The sequence below is a fragment of the Crinia signifera genome, chromosome 3 (genome assembly GCF_055691185.1).
Source record: "Crinia signifera chromosome 3, ASM5569118v1, whole genome shotgun sequence".
NCBI classification, from domain to species: Eukaryota; Metazoa; Chordata; class Amphibia; order Anura; family Myobatrachidae; genus Crinia; species Crinia signifera.
Genome location: NC_139219.1, coordinates 242,455,252 through 242,470,010, shown reverse-complemented (window position 1 = coordinate 242,470,010; position 14,759 = coordinate 242,455,252). Strand labels below are relative to the sequence as shown.

The 14,759-nt window shown below is 43.4% G+C and overlaps 1 protein-coding gene across 1 annotated transcript in view; it reads left to right on the top strand.

The window, feature by feature from the left end:
• FNDC3B (fibronectin type III domain containing 3B) overlaps nucleotides 1-14,759 on the top strand; it is a 348,736-nt gene that overhangs the window by 176,257 nt on the left and 157,720 nt on the right. Inside the window, exons 4-6 of the mRNA XM_083177748.1 lie at nucleotides 1,101-1,177; nucleotides 5,699-5,939; nucleotides 9,761-10,042. Coding sequence (XP_083033874.1) covers nucleotides 1,101-1,177; nucleotides 5,699-5,939; nucleotides 9,761-10,042 — 600 coding nt within the window. The remainder of the gene's footprint in view (nucleotides 1-1,100; nucleotides 1,178-5,698; nucleotides 5,940-9,760; nucleotides 10,043-14,759) is intronic.

Genomic DNA, 14,759 nt, shown 5'->3' with positions numbered 1-14,759 from the left:
CACTGCGATGCGATTTAAAATTGTATAAGCCCCCTATACGATGTTTAATTGTATAAGCACCCTAATGGGGGCTTACAATGTTAAATGCACCCCCACTATGAACGTGAACCTGAAGCGTGGCGAGCGCAGCAAGCCCGTGAGGGGTGGCGGTACGCGTCCTACGACCCTTTCATACCCCCACTATCCACGTCGGCGTGGAGTTGATTTTATATAGTGTGGCGAGCGCAGCGAGCCACCGAGCCCGAAGCGTAGCGAGCGCAGCGAGGCGTATTACTTTACATGTATTCTGTGTCCCCTCGCTCGCCACGCTTCGGGCTCGCCACACTATATAAAATCAACTCCAGGCTGACGTGGATAGTGGGGGTATGAAAAGGTCGTAGGACGCGTACCGCCGCCCCTCGCGGGCTCGCTGCGCAGGCCACGCTTCGGGTTCATGTTCATAGTGGGGGTTAACTTTGTAAGCCCCCATTAGGGTGCTTATACAATTTTAAATCGCATACCATTGTATATGCAATAGAATGGCATACAATTCCATGGTATAAAATTTAAAATTGTATAACATTGCATCGCATACCATCGCATGCCTTATGGTCTGCGATGCGATGGGCGCCGTTCTAGTACACAAGTACCCTACCCCCAAATCCAGTCTCCAGCTCTATAGTTTTGCTTTCTTATATTCAAGTAAGCTCATTCTCAGAAGTGTTACTGGCAGTGTCTAGGACTATTTAGTCTAAAGAAAAAGCTTTTGATGTATAGGTTGTATAAGTGTCTGTGACACAGTTATAAATGTGTTGTGAGAATATATATTACATCATTATATTCCTTTGGAACTTTACTGTCTGGGCATTTACATATATGTGAATTATAGCACAAGTTCTCCCTAGTGTATACCTCTTTGATTTAATTACAGTATAGGTTTTCTGTGCAGTATCAGGTTATGTTCTTTTCAACTAACAAAATTTTGTTCCTTACCAGAGAAATAAAGAGCAGCTATGTAAATATAGAGTCAGCGGAATGCTGTGAAAGAACGCTGTCATGTCCTTTTAATGTGGCTATTATAGTGGCTTTTAGATTTATTATATTGTTATGCTTCATCCTAGGTCCAGCAGAAGTTCCAATGATGTCTCCTAATGGATCCATCCCACCAATACACGTACCTCCTGGTTACATCTCACAGGTACAGTCACACTATGACATACAGTATTTTAGAGACAGTAATTACAGTATCGTGGAGACAGTTATAATGGAAAAGTTAATTATCTGTTTCATTTTTATGCGCTAATAGCCTTTAGGGGAATTTGGGCAAGAAGCGACTGAAGAATTTGTGCTCCTGCTGTTACTATTCTGTAAACTAAACACAGGAGTTGTGCATGTCTGGATTGTAATTGTCTGTTGTCATAGTAACAACTGATAATATAAATAGGTCTTCTTAAATTTGAAAAGGGAGAACAATCATCTGTTTTATTCAAAGAGAGGCAAATTTAGTGTAATGAAATCATTGGGACAATATTCAGGTAATGTAAATCAACACAGTGCATCTATTTTTATATATGCACGGACATGACTTGTGTTCATAGACTTGCGCTCTACATTACATTAGGGTGTGCACCGCCGGAGAAAAATATTTCTAGCCCTGCATGGGGGTGTCTAGAACCAGTCAGGGTGTGATGATTCTAGCATTATTTAAATCATTAATACTGTACATTTCTTATGATAATTAAAGCCCTGACCACTACTAATAAATCTTTGGAAGTAAATGTATGAACAGTTAAAAATGCATCCCCACCCCCTATAGATATTGCAAGAATAAAGAATGTGTGCGTGCTGAGGGTGCGTACGCTCAAAATTGGGTGTGGTCTCGCTGCAAAGGACGTGCTTTGGAGAAACAGACTACCATATACCTTTAGCTTTGCAATCTGCACACCCAGACATTGGCCACCACGGAAACATTTACAGACATAATGCATCCAGTAGTGCCCTAAACAGAATGCCCCTGTAATGCCATATACATAATGCCCACTCATAGTGTCCTATGCATAATGCCCTTCGTAGTGCCATATAGGTAATGCCCCCTGTAGTACCATATATGTAATGCCCCCTGTAGTGCCATATAGGTAATGCCCCCTGTAGTGCCATATATGTAATGCCCCCTGTAGAACCATATACGTAATGTCCCCTGTAGTGCCATATACGTAATGTTCCCTGTAGTGCCATATAAGTAATGCCCCCATAGTGTCATATACATAATGCCCTCTGTAGTGCCATATATGTAATGCCCCCTTTAGTGCCATATAAGTAATGCCCCCATAGTGTCATATACATAATGCTCTCTGTAGTGCCATATATGTAATGCCCCCGTAGTATCACATACTGTACATAATGCCAGCCGTTGTGCCATGTACGTAATGCTAACCGTAGTGCCATATATGTAATCCAAACAGTGGTGTATCATTTAGGTGGAGAGTGAAGGCTTGCAGTGGGGGCTATTTGTTGCCAGGAGGGGCCTTAGGTGCTCATGGCCCCCGAGGGCTTAATCTGGCTATGTGATAAGCCCCTATGATAATGAATATGCCGTATAATGAGTCTTTGTAGTTGCGGTTATATTTACACAGATGTAAGGTTATGTTTTTATTGAAACTATTAGATGGCTGTAACCACGTATACACAGATTGAGTAGACTTGTGTAATATAAAATCTGTAGTCTTCAGTGTTAAATCTTCTATGTCATTGTGTGGAAGCTTGATAGATCCCATGTGTCCAGCAATGTGTGCATTCTCCAAAACTACAGCACGGATGATGTAATGGTTAGCATTACTGCCTCACAGCACTGAGGTCATGGGTTCAATCCCCACTATGGCCTAATTGTGGAGTTTGTATATGCTTCTTTCTGGGTAATCCAGTTTCCTCCCACAAAAATATACTGGTAGCTTAATTGGCTCCTGTCAAAAAATAACCTTAGTGTGTAAGTATGTACTTGTACATGTGCTCAGGACAGACTAAATGGGCAAAGTAGTTCTTATTAGCCACTGCAATTCTGTGTACAGCTGCATCTGCATTCTATGAGTCCAATTCAGACCTGATCACTGGGCTGCGAATCTTCGCAGCCCAGCAATCCGGTAGACGCCGCCCCGCACACGTGATTTCCCGCCCATGTGCACTGCTGCAAATTTGTTCGCAGCCATGCACATGAGGGGAAAACCATTTGCAATCACGTGCCATCGTTTTCCCTTCTGTTTTAAGCATCAACTAAGCCAGGACTTCCTCGGCACTGCGATGGCCATAGGGAGAACAGCCGGTGGAGAAATGGCAACACTTATCACTGCTTCATGCATCATTCCCAGCTAGCACTGTAACTCTACATCTAGGATGATCCTATTTGCTGGTAGAAAATGCGGACAAGAAAGTTGGACACTTAAAGGATTGCTAGCAATAGCAGTAGGCTGGAGCAGCATAGAAGACTGCCTGGTGAGGCACCCTATGATTGGATTACTGGGTACCAACAATCTAGGATTAGGAAGCCTCTGGACTTTGAACAGAGTTTTAGATTAACAATACAGGTTGAGTATCCCGTATCCAAAATGCTCGGGACCAGGAGAATTTTGGATAACGGATTAGGTATTTTGGCGGCGCCCACGATGAGGATCGCGTCCATCGTGTGTGAAAAATCGGGTCCATCGCGTCGCGTCGTGTGCATTAACATGGCACACGACGCGACCGACGCGACCGACCCGATTTCTCCATAGGCTTCAATGTTAAAATATTTTAACATTGAAATCGTGTCGGTCGCGTCGGTCTTGTGCCATTATAATGGCACAAGATAAGATGGACTTGATAAAGTCCATTTTACATGTAATAAAATGGGAAATGGGCCAATATGGCCCATTTTTCATTGTATATGTCCCCGTCATGTCCAAATATAACTGACCCCCCATTGTGAGCGGCACCCCAGTATTGACGTCAACCCGAAGCGTGGCGAGCGCAGCGAGCCCACGAGGGGCGGCGGTGCGCGTCCTCCGACCTTTTCATACCCCTACTATCCACGTCGGCGTGGAGTTGAGAATAGAATAGTGTGGCGAGCGCAGCGAGCCACCGAGCCCGAAGCGTGGCGAGCGCAGCGAGCCCCGCGAGGGGACACGGATACCTTCACAGCTATACGCGTCCCCTCGCGGGCTTCACAGGTGTCCATGGCGACGCGGACACCTGTGAAGCCCGCGAAGGGACGCGTTTACCTGTGAAGGTATCCGCGTCCCCTCGCGGGGCTCGCTGCGCTCGCCACGCTTCGGGCTCGGTGGCTCGCTGCGCTCGCCACACTATTCTATTCTCAACTCCACGCCGACGTGGATAGTAGGGGTATGAAAAGGTTGTAGGACGCGTACCGCCGCCCCTCGCGGGCTCGCTACGCTCGCCACGCTTCGGGTTGGCGTCAATACTGGGGTGCCGCTAACAATGGGGGGCATTTTTATTTGGACATGACGGGACCATATACAATGAGAAATGGACCATATTGGCCCATTTCCCATTGTTTTCTATGTTAGATGGACTTTATCAACTACATTTGATCTTGTGCCATTATAATGGCACAAATCCGACGCGACCGACAGTATTTTAATGTTAAAAATATTTTAACATTGAAGCCTATGGAGAAATCGTGTCGGTCGCGTCGGTCGCGTCGTGTGCCTTAACTTTAAGGCACACGACGCGACGCGATGGACCCGATTTCTCCATCGGGTTCAATGTTAAAAATATTTTAACATTGAAGCCTATGGAGAAATCGCGTCCATCGCATCGCGTCCTGTGCCTTAAAGTTAAGGCACACGATGCCCACGACGGGCGCCGCCAAAATACACAAGTACCACGGATTATTCCGTATTTCGGAATATTTTAATATTTCAATGATGTATTTTGAAGTATCTTGCATGTATGCTGTATAAACACATAAAATACACACAAATATATTTTATTACCACATAAAATACACACAAATATATTTTATTTGTTCAAAAAACAAGGTTTCAAAACATGAAACAAAATTTGTGTACTATCTTAGATATTGAATGCCAAGCAATTATTTTCTTGCACATATATAGTGCCAGTTACATATCATGTCACCAGCAGTGCTGTTACAAATGTCCCCAGTGAGTTTTTAGCAAAAAAAAATATTTTTTTTTCACTTTCTGGAATGTATGGTTTTCGGAATAATTCGGATAACGGATACTCGGATACGGGATACTCAACCTGTATGTCCTTAGGAATTATTGCTGCTGCCATTGTGGGTAGCAAATGTGTGCACAGTACTTTGTGTTTTCTCAAATTGACCATGTACAGCAGGGGTGGGGAACCTCAGGCCCGGGGGCCGTATGCGGCCCCCGTAGCCGTTCTGAGTGGCCCTCCCACCCGCCTGCCAGCCTTGCCGGAAGTCAAGTACAGGGAAATTCTCGCGAGAGGTCAGTGGTTCTCGCGAGATTTCTCTTAATCAACAGCAGCCGGTGACTGTCAGTCCTATTCAGCGGCAGCCGCCAGAGCGTGGGACGGCTACAGCAGGGGAATTTGTAAGAGAAATTTTTACATATGGCCCCCGAAGGATTTTTTCCCCATACAAATGGCCCTTGGCACAAAAAAGGTTCCCCATCCCTGATGTACAGTAATGGTCTTTGTCTGTATTGTTTCATCAAAGCTGATCATTTATTCTCTTTTACAGGTTATAGAAGACAGCACAGGTGTTCGACGTGTAGTTGTAACACCACAATCTCCAGATTGCTACCCTCCCAGTTATCCATCTGCCATATCACCAACTCACCATTTGCCGCCTTACCTTGCTCATCATCCACATTTCCTACACAATTCACATACACAATTTTACCCGCCAGTCACTGGTCCGGGAGATATGCCGCCACAGTTTTTCCCACACCATCTCCAACCTACAATATATGGAGAACAAGGTAAGTATTTTTGACTTTTTTTAATTTGTTTTATTTAGTAAAATACATGTTGCTGCTGTAGTTTGCTTGTTGCAGATGTGCTCCTGCTGCAGCCCATATATATTGATCAATTTTATTATGTTAATGTTTCTTAAAGCAGAATGTACACCAGTATATACCCAGCCTATGAGGCAATTCTACTGCACTCTTGCTGTCCTTGGCCCATATTTCAGATGTACCGTAGTGTTCTCACAGTGCACTTCCTACCACACTGCAATAAAGTATAGTAGCAACTTATCAGGCCTTATCCACCCTGTAGTGGACTAGTGTCAAAATTAGTTTTTAGCCTGACTTACTGTGCAGCATAATAAGGTTAATGTATTGCTTCAAGTGATTTTGAAAGGTTAGTACAGTAGGTTGATTTTTCATAACCTTTCATTACATAACCGGACATTCATTATGTAACCTAGGCTGCTGCAAAGGGCCCGGTGATCCTTAAGGAGCCCAAATACAGCGATCCTAAAGGAGCCCAGATTACTCTAGTCAGTGGTGCTCTAGTGACGCACAGCATTTCAAATCCCCCCCCCTCCACACACACTCTATGTACTTGGATGATGCCTTCAAAATTAGAAGCAAACATTCATCTGTAGGAAGTAGAGTAGTCAGACTGCCAGTGGTTTAAACTAGGCCTACCCAACATGTGTATTGTATTTTGCTCTTGGAAATGTGTTTTAGCAAATATTTGTAATTTGCTAAAACATACACCATAAAACGTGTGCATATGCTGATGATGTGGTGCTCAGTACATCCTAGTATGTGTCCATACTGCATTTTTTCCCTTCCTACAGTAGCCCAGATACAGCTCCCACTGCCATGGAAATACTGTAGTGATGGTGGGATAGCAGCATTTCAAATGCAAATATGGTTACGTGCCAATCGGAGCTTTGCAGACCAGCAGCCAATCACCAGCTGCCTTTTGCAGCTGCTCCTGATTGGCTGCCGTCTGCAAGTTTCAGTTAGCTTGCGCATGGCACTACGTTTAAAATGTCACCAACGCTGTACTCAAATGTGGGGCGAGCTGCTCTAACCTTTTTCTCCACTAACCACTGGCACCCGGGCCCTCTATATGTCATGACCCGGGACTCTAGTCCCCACAGTCTCCCCTTGATGGTGGGCCTGCCACCTGTAACTGCATAGTTCCAAAGATAATACATTCTGCTTTAAAACACAATCTTATCTTGTGTGTCCTGTTCTTTTTATTTACTATTTAGCACGTCAGAAAATAACAACTGGAAACTCCCGTGTTTATTTACTCTTTGGCCCTCCCCTCAGTCTACCTAAACTGATGAGTGTCCACATTATGGACTTCACAGCATAGCTAATACCAAGACCAGAACCTGTAAATGATTGTCAGTTGATGTTTTAGTACAAATATTTCTGTGTAAAGTTGGCATACACCTAGAGATTTGTTGTCCAATTTGTCTGTTTGAAACAAAAATCTGGTAATGTATGGGAGCAAATGACAATTGTCCATTTTCTACGAAATGCTGGAAAACTGACAATAATGATCATTCAGACAAATTGGTTAAATTAAAGGGATTTAGCCAATTTGTACAATTGAACATTTTTGTCCATTTTCAGTTTTTGGGAGATCATTTATAAATTGTCATTTGCTCCCATACAGTACCAGATTCCACCCAGCCAGATTGGACAATAACTCTTTAGGTGTATGGTCTGTCTAAGGTTAGCAGACTGAAGATAATTAAACAAGCTTAGTCAGGGTAGGTTGGCATACACTGTTATATCCTATAGCTATACTAATACTACTATAATATACTGTACAGTGGAGTGAAAAACAAATCACCTTCCTAAACTTTAAAATTTGGTTCTGCCACCATTAGCAGCAACCACATGCTTCCGCTAACAGGAGACCTTTCATATCACTGTGGAGGAATTTTAGCCCAATCTTCTTCTTTGCACTTGGTGTACTTCAGCCACATTGGAGGAGTTTCAAGCATGAGCTGTTCGCTTATGGTCCTGCAACAGCATCTCAGTTATATAGTTATATAGTCAAAATCGAATAGAAATCATATGGAAATCGAATGGTTTTCAGCCTCATTCGATGCCGATTCGATCCCATATGGTGCTCCTGTTTAGGCTGTAATCGAGCAGTAAAATAGAACGTGCTTTCAAGACTATATAGTCAGATCTGTACTATATAGTCCAAATCGAATGCATTTTACGGTTCAATTCACGAATCGCAAGCAAAATCGCACCATGTGTACACACCTTTAGTTCCTCCTTCGTAATTAATGCCAGGTACCATTTCACACTAATGACTGAAAATGTATGTTCTTTATGATAATAATACTGTAGGAGTAAAACTAAACATTTGAGGGTGGTTTTTCCAAATTAAACACAATACTGATTTAGAACCAAAACACGGGGGTCTGCTCACATCTCTATTTTTAACCCTTTCCAGACCAGTATATTTCAATAACTTTCTTTCTCATATCTTCTGGAATTTATTTAGATTGTAGGATATACAGATCTGCTTGTTGACACCTTGAAGCCAAATTCACATTGCTGGAAAACTTATTTTCAGCTGATGTTTTGGTTGAACAGGTTTGAAAATATTCAAACCTGATTGTGTCTATTGTAGCTGAACTCGGTTATCAATTCAAATTTGTTTATTGGTTAAATGATTAATTAAGGAGACAATTACTATTTAATTGAGGAGACAATTATTATTTAACATAACCAGGAAGGATTGGATATTTTTTTTACCTTCAATAAAGTAAATTATAATTTAAAAACTATATTTTCGTATAGCTTAGGTTTAGTGGCATCACAATGGGGGTGCGGGTAGCACCTGGGTGTCATTTGTCAAGGTTTAGCACCAAATTGCTGACCCCACATCAGTGCCAGTGCAGCATCCGGCTCCTGTGACTTTGTGGGAGCCGGCACTGCACTCACACTGGTCTCCTGGAGCAGCCGTCCTCTCTGGAACCTGTGGAGTGATGAGACAGGGGCCCTGGGACCGTGCCCCCTATTTTGTCTGTGCAGGGCTTAGCCACTTGCTCTGTGTAGTTCCCCACACCGGATGTCTTCAGGTAGAGATGCCACTGCTCAGGTTGCTATTGTGTTAAGATATATTTTGTTCAAAGATCTGAAAAGTATGCTAAAAAGGCGCATTCCATAGCACAGCCTTGCCAAGCCTACGCGCATTGTGGGTTACTGATCTAGGGGACATTTTCGGAGGAGGATTGGTAGTACGTATTGGAAATCGCCATGCCACTAATTCTTTCAGATTTCAACAAATTCAATTCTTATTAGTGCATAGAATATATTTGACCCCTGTGAGGCTCTTTAGATTTGGAGGAAGGGCTGATTCAAACTGTGCACCTCGGGGGAAGGAACATTCTGGCACCTGTTGTGGACCTGCCCTGTCGTTTCCAGCTTCTGAGCTGCGGTTCTTAATATATGACACCGTAATGTTTAATTGTGTATGTTTGTCATTTTTTTTATTAATGTAAAGATTTTTGCAAAATCAATAAAAAGTTATTAAATAAAAAAAAAAAATGTGACAAAATAGAACCAAACAGAAAGAGGGTGAAAAGTTTTCATGCCACTGTATACTATAAGATAAGCTTTAGGTATAATGAAAACTGCATTAGAGATGCTACCTATGCATCAGGTAACTATGGTTCTGATGTACACATTAAAGTAACATTTTTGTTCTGCCTAACCATGGTATTCTAAATCTCCACTCTAAGCACTGTATGCCATATATTGTATATGACATTACTGTAATCATGTTTTCTTTGCTTTCCTGTGTTCAGAAATCATACCACTGTTTGGGATGTCCAGTTACATCACACGAGAAGACCAGTACTGCAAGCCTCAGCACAAAAAACTCAAACAGATCGACAGACAGAATCGGTTGAACAGTCCTCCATCCACTTTGTACAAAGCCCATTTAGGAAACTGTACGACTGTGTATAATGGTAACGGCAAAGCTCACAATGGCGCTGGATGCGGAGGAGTCGGCAGTGTAGCGGGACTTAAAAAAATTGATCGCAGGGCGAGAAGCAGTCCAAAGTCAAATGAGCAAGACATACAAGGTAGGTATATGTCTCCTGTGTACATGTCTGATGGGATAAAAACAGCAGTGTCTTTCATATTTCTTAAGGGAGGCATAATATTTTTAATGAATTATGTCTGTCGAGTGCAGATATCATACTGTATTAATGAAGAATGTTTTCATGCCCTTACCGCTGTATACTAGACAACACTTTGGAGTTTGTGTTATGTATTGCACTGAAAGCACCTTTGATATTACTAGTTCAAATAAGGTGACTGGTAGTTGTGAAAAATGAGTGACACTGAGTGCAGCGTCCAGCGGTCAGAGACGGACAGCCTATACATGTTTACATAGAAACTTTAGCCTTGGTTCTAGCACACATTTGCAGGAAACCTCATATTTAATGATCATAGTGTTCTATGTGTTTATTCATAACTGGTTGCTGCTCTGTTAATTGCTCAGTTTTCTTATTTGACAGAAAAGGTAATTTCTCAAGGCACGGGTATTACCAATGTACATCTGACAAGTCTCAAACATTAGGAAAATTATAGGATTAGCACATTGCATTTGTAAGCATATAGTGTGCCAAATGAATTAAGCCTTAACAAATGATAAAGTGAAGTGTCGGGTGATAAAGATTGCTAAAGGACCAGCCATCCTTTTCCCAAGTGCATGTTACAGGCTGGGTTTTGGAAATGACAGGAGCTGATTGGCTGGTAATTGAGCACTCTTTATCACCCTCCACTTTTTCTCTTGTTAAGACTTAATACACCTGGCCCAGTATTTCTTCTGGAGTTTTTTAAAATGGGGCAGAAAGAAGAGGGGTGGTTAGTAATTACCTGGGCCCTGGCTATTGGAGGGACCCGGCAGAGGCCTTGGTCCGCTACCTTACCCTTCCTGAGTATACCTATACTCTTATTGCACATGCGCCATCTTGATAAAATATCTGGAGGGAGTCGGTCCCGCTTTCTGCAAGCAAGGTAGGAAATGGGTGACCTCACCCATCCCGTGAATGTTTTACAAGCCTTGCCTCCATTCATTTCCATGGCCAGACTTAGGGCCAGCTGTATCAAGCTTCAAAAAGTGATAATTTGGAGAGTGATAAACAACCAGCCAATCAGTTCCTACCTGTCATTTTTCAAACCCAGCCTGTAACATGGCAGTTATGAGCTGATTGGCTGGTTATTTATCACTCTCTATTTTATTACTTTTGAACCTTAGTACATCTGGCCCTTAGCTCTCTATGCCCCTATTTTCCATCCCACTGAGTGCATAAGCTTTTGGTGCCTGAGACACAGGAGTATATAGGGATTTGTCCAAGGTCTCTAATATGCCATTAACACTGGAAGTAAAGTCCCAAGTTATTGTATGTGCATGCACAGCAACCAAGGATTTTGCTCAGTGTTGAAGCAAACATCCCAGGACTAAGTTCCCCATCCCGCTCCCAACCAGGGTCATGGAACTAAGACCTGGGAATTTGCTAGACCGAGCAAATTCCTGGATCACATGTCTTAAAGCGGCATAATTGATAACCCAGGAATTAGCAGGATCTAACACATTTTTAGGGCCTGATTCGGAGTTGGGAGTAAAACAAACTGGAGCAGGTTATGGTGCCCACACATGGGGGGTTATTTTGGTTCACTCTTTCTGACAAATTCCTTCTTAGATGGACAAAACCATGTGCACTGCAGGTGGGGTAGATGTTACTTGTGCAGAGAGAATTAGATTTGGGTGGGGTTTTACTTCAAAATGAGATCCATATTGCAGTGTAAAAATAAAGCAGCCAGTATTTACCCTGCACAGAAACAAAATAACTTACCCAAATCTAATTCTCTCTGCACATGTTGCATCTGCCCCCCCCCCCCCTGCAGTGCACATGGGCCCTTATTCAGATCTGTGCGGCCGGAGCCGCACACGGTGCTCCGGCCGCACAAACCAATCCCCGCCCACGATACGGATCGCCACGGCCGTCCGTACACGGACGGCTGGCGATCCGCAAGAAAATGGTGGGGCGTACGCCTCCACCATGGTGGGAGCTGCCCCCTGCATTCGATGGTCAGCGACCATCGAAGGCAGGGCCGCACGCCCCACCAGGTCCCGCAAGCTGAGACCACACGGACAATCGTCCGTGTGATAGCTTGTATGGGGGCTGAGAGCTGACATCCGGCGACGTCAGCTTCCCGCCCCCATCACTGGCGTCATACACTCATTAGCATGCATACGCCCCGCGTTTGCATGGGAACGCCCATGAAACGCGGGGCGTATGCATAGGGAAATGAGGGTATGAAGCCCCTCACGCCCCTATACGCCCCCTTTGCGGCGGACGAACTACGTCTGCGGCGAATTGGGCTGCACATGCGCAGATTGACCTCTGCGCATGTGCAGACTGAAAACATCGGCGGTACGGCCGCACGCGGGCCGTACCGCACGATTCAGAATAAGGGCCATGGTTTTGTCCATCTAAGAAGGAATTTGTCAGAAAGAGTGAACCAAAATAACCCCCATGGCGAGATGTGTGCAAGGTGTGATTTCAGTCATACAATGTGCATTTTTACATTGTGATATAGTACAAATATACCTGCCTACACATTTTGCCTGAAATATGGACAACATGGGAGCGCGTATGTAATTAGAACTAAAAATGTGTGTGAGAATCGCACCGTGTGTTGGCACCATAACTGTGCACCTTGGTATTCTATGTTGCACTGCAGATGGGGCTGATTTAAAATGTGTATAAATGTTTAGATTTGTGAAGAGCGTGTTCAAACTCGTATATAAACTGCAGTGTAATCATACAGCTGTCAGCGTTCATGGGCTTCATGCAAAAGCAGCCAGTATTTACTCTACATGAAAAATAAATAAATATAGTTGCACACCTTGCAGAGGAACATGGTGTGTCCAGGGGGCTTTAAGACCCTGACACAGTCCTGAGTTGGTTACAATTGACCAATTCATTTGGGACTACACATGCGCCAGGTCAGCAATACCCTGTTAGTTACAGCATTATTGACGTGTTGGGATGTAGACAAGAAATGTTCTAGAAAACAGTTTCCTGGACATCAGTAACCTGAGGCTAATGATCAGTGATGATGATGTTTATCTAATACTACATCTTTAGGTGAAGTCAGTGGATCAGAGAAGCTGTCAGTTAGCGTCTTTTACAAAATATTCCTCCTGTGGCTTTTGCATATTGTTGCACAGCCGCTGTGTATAAGATGCTGCTGCGAGGAATTTCCATTCATATGGGAAGAGAGAACCTTAACCTATTTAGGCCTCAAGATACCAGTAGACCCGGCACAGTTGTACGCAGCTAACTACCCATCATTAATAGCAAAAACACGAGCGGATTTTCGGTCATGGAGGTCTCTGCCACTGTCATACCTTGGCAGATGTCACATGATCAAAATGATCACCTTTCCGAGAATACTATACGCCATACAAATGCTCCCTCTGCTAATTAAGGAATCAGATCTTCGTACCATCAACGCAGAGACCAGCAAATTCATTTGGGCAGGGAAAAAACCCAGAATTTCATTGTTTAAACTATCGCAACACCCCACCTTAGGAGGCATCAACCTACCATGTGTTAAGAGCTATATGCTGGCAGCAAATTTTAGGTACACAATAGACTGGATACATGCTACAAACAATTACGCTAATACAGAGATTGAGCAAGCAATGTGCCCTGACATACCGCTAATAAGCCTCCTACACATGAAACCAAGCGTACATCCCCCAGAAGTAACCTACTGCTCTCAACGACCTGCCAGGCTTGGAGAATGGTACGGTCAAGACTCAAACCATCCACGCACAACACAAAATTTAATTCAGTGTATTATAAAACTGACACTAAGGAGCAGATAATACAAAACAACAGAATGATTAGACAGGGAGAGGCAGCAGGCCTGAGATCAATTTACCACTTGTGGGGAAAAGGGAATACCACCGTGTTGACATATGAACAAGTCTGTGAAAAATACCCAAATTTAGACCTGCCCATATATGTCTATTACCAACTGAAAAGCCATATAGACAATCAGACCAAAAATATCCCAGTAGGAGATATGTCGGCGGGTATAGACACTATGATCACACATGCTCAAAATAGTTTTTGCAGTACTTCCATGATATACAGGCATGTAAAGAAAAGCATTGATTTGGATACACTGGGGACGGGCCTGGCAAAGTGGACCACAGACCTACCTGACGTCACTTTGCCATCCCTGTTGTCAGCATTTGTCAGAGTAAATAAGACAATGATTTCTGCTTCATACATGGAAATGCAGTACAAATTGTTGCACCGTGCATATTACACCACAAAAAAAAGACTACTCATCGGAGCGGCTGAGGACTCTTGCTGTTTCAAATGTAAGGCACCAGACGCAGACATAATGCACTGCATGTGGAGCTGCCCAGAAGTGAAGGCATTTTGGGATACAGTGTGCACATATGTTAAATCACAATATAACATCACCTTTACCCCTACCCCTGAGTGGGCGCTATGGGACATATATCCAACACCTAATACAATCCGTCAATCAGCAGGACAAAGAATATTCATGGCCAAAATAGCTGCTGCAACAAGGAAAACTATCCTATCACAATGGACAAATTCTAATACACTGTCTATTGCCATATTAATACCTCGGGTGTCCCACCTCTTCCAAATGGACTGGCTAGAAATGATGCTCAATAAAGAGGAAAAAGCGAAAAAGTTCTTTGCAGTTTGGTTATCATATATACAATCCCTACCATTA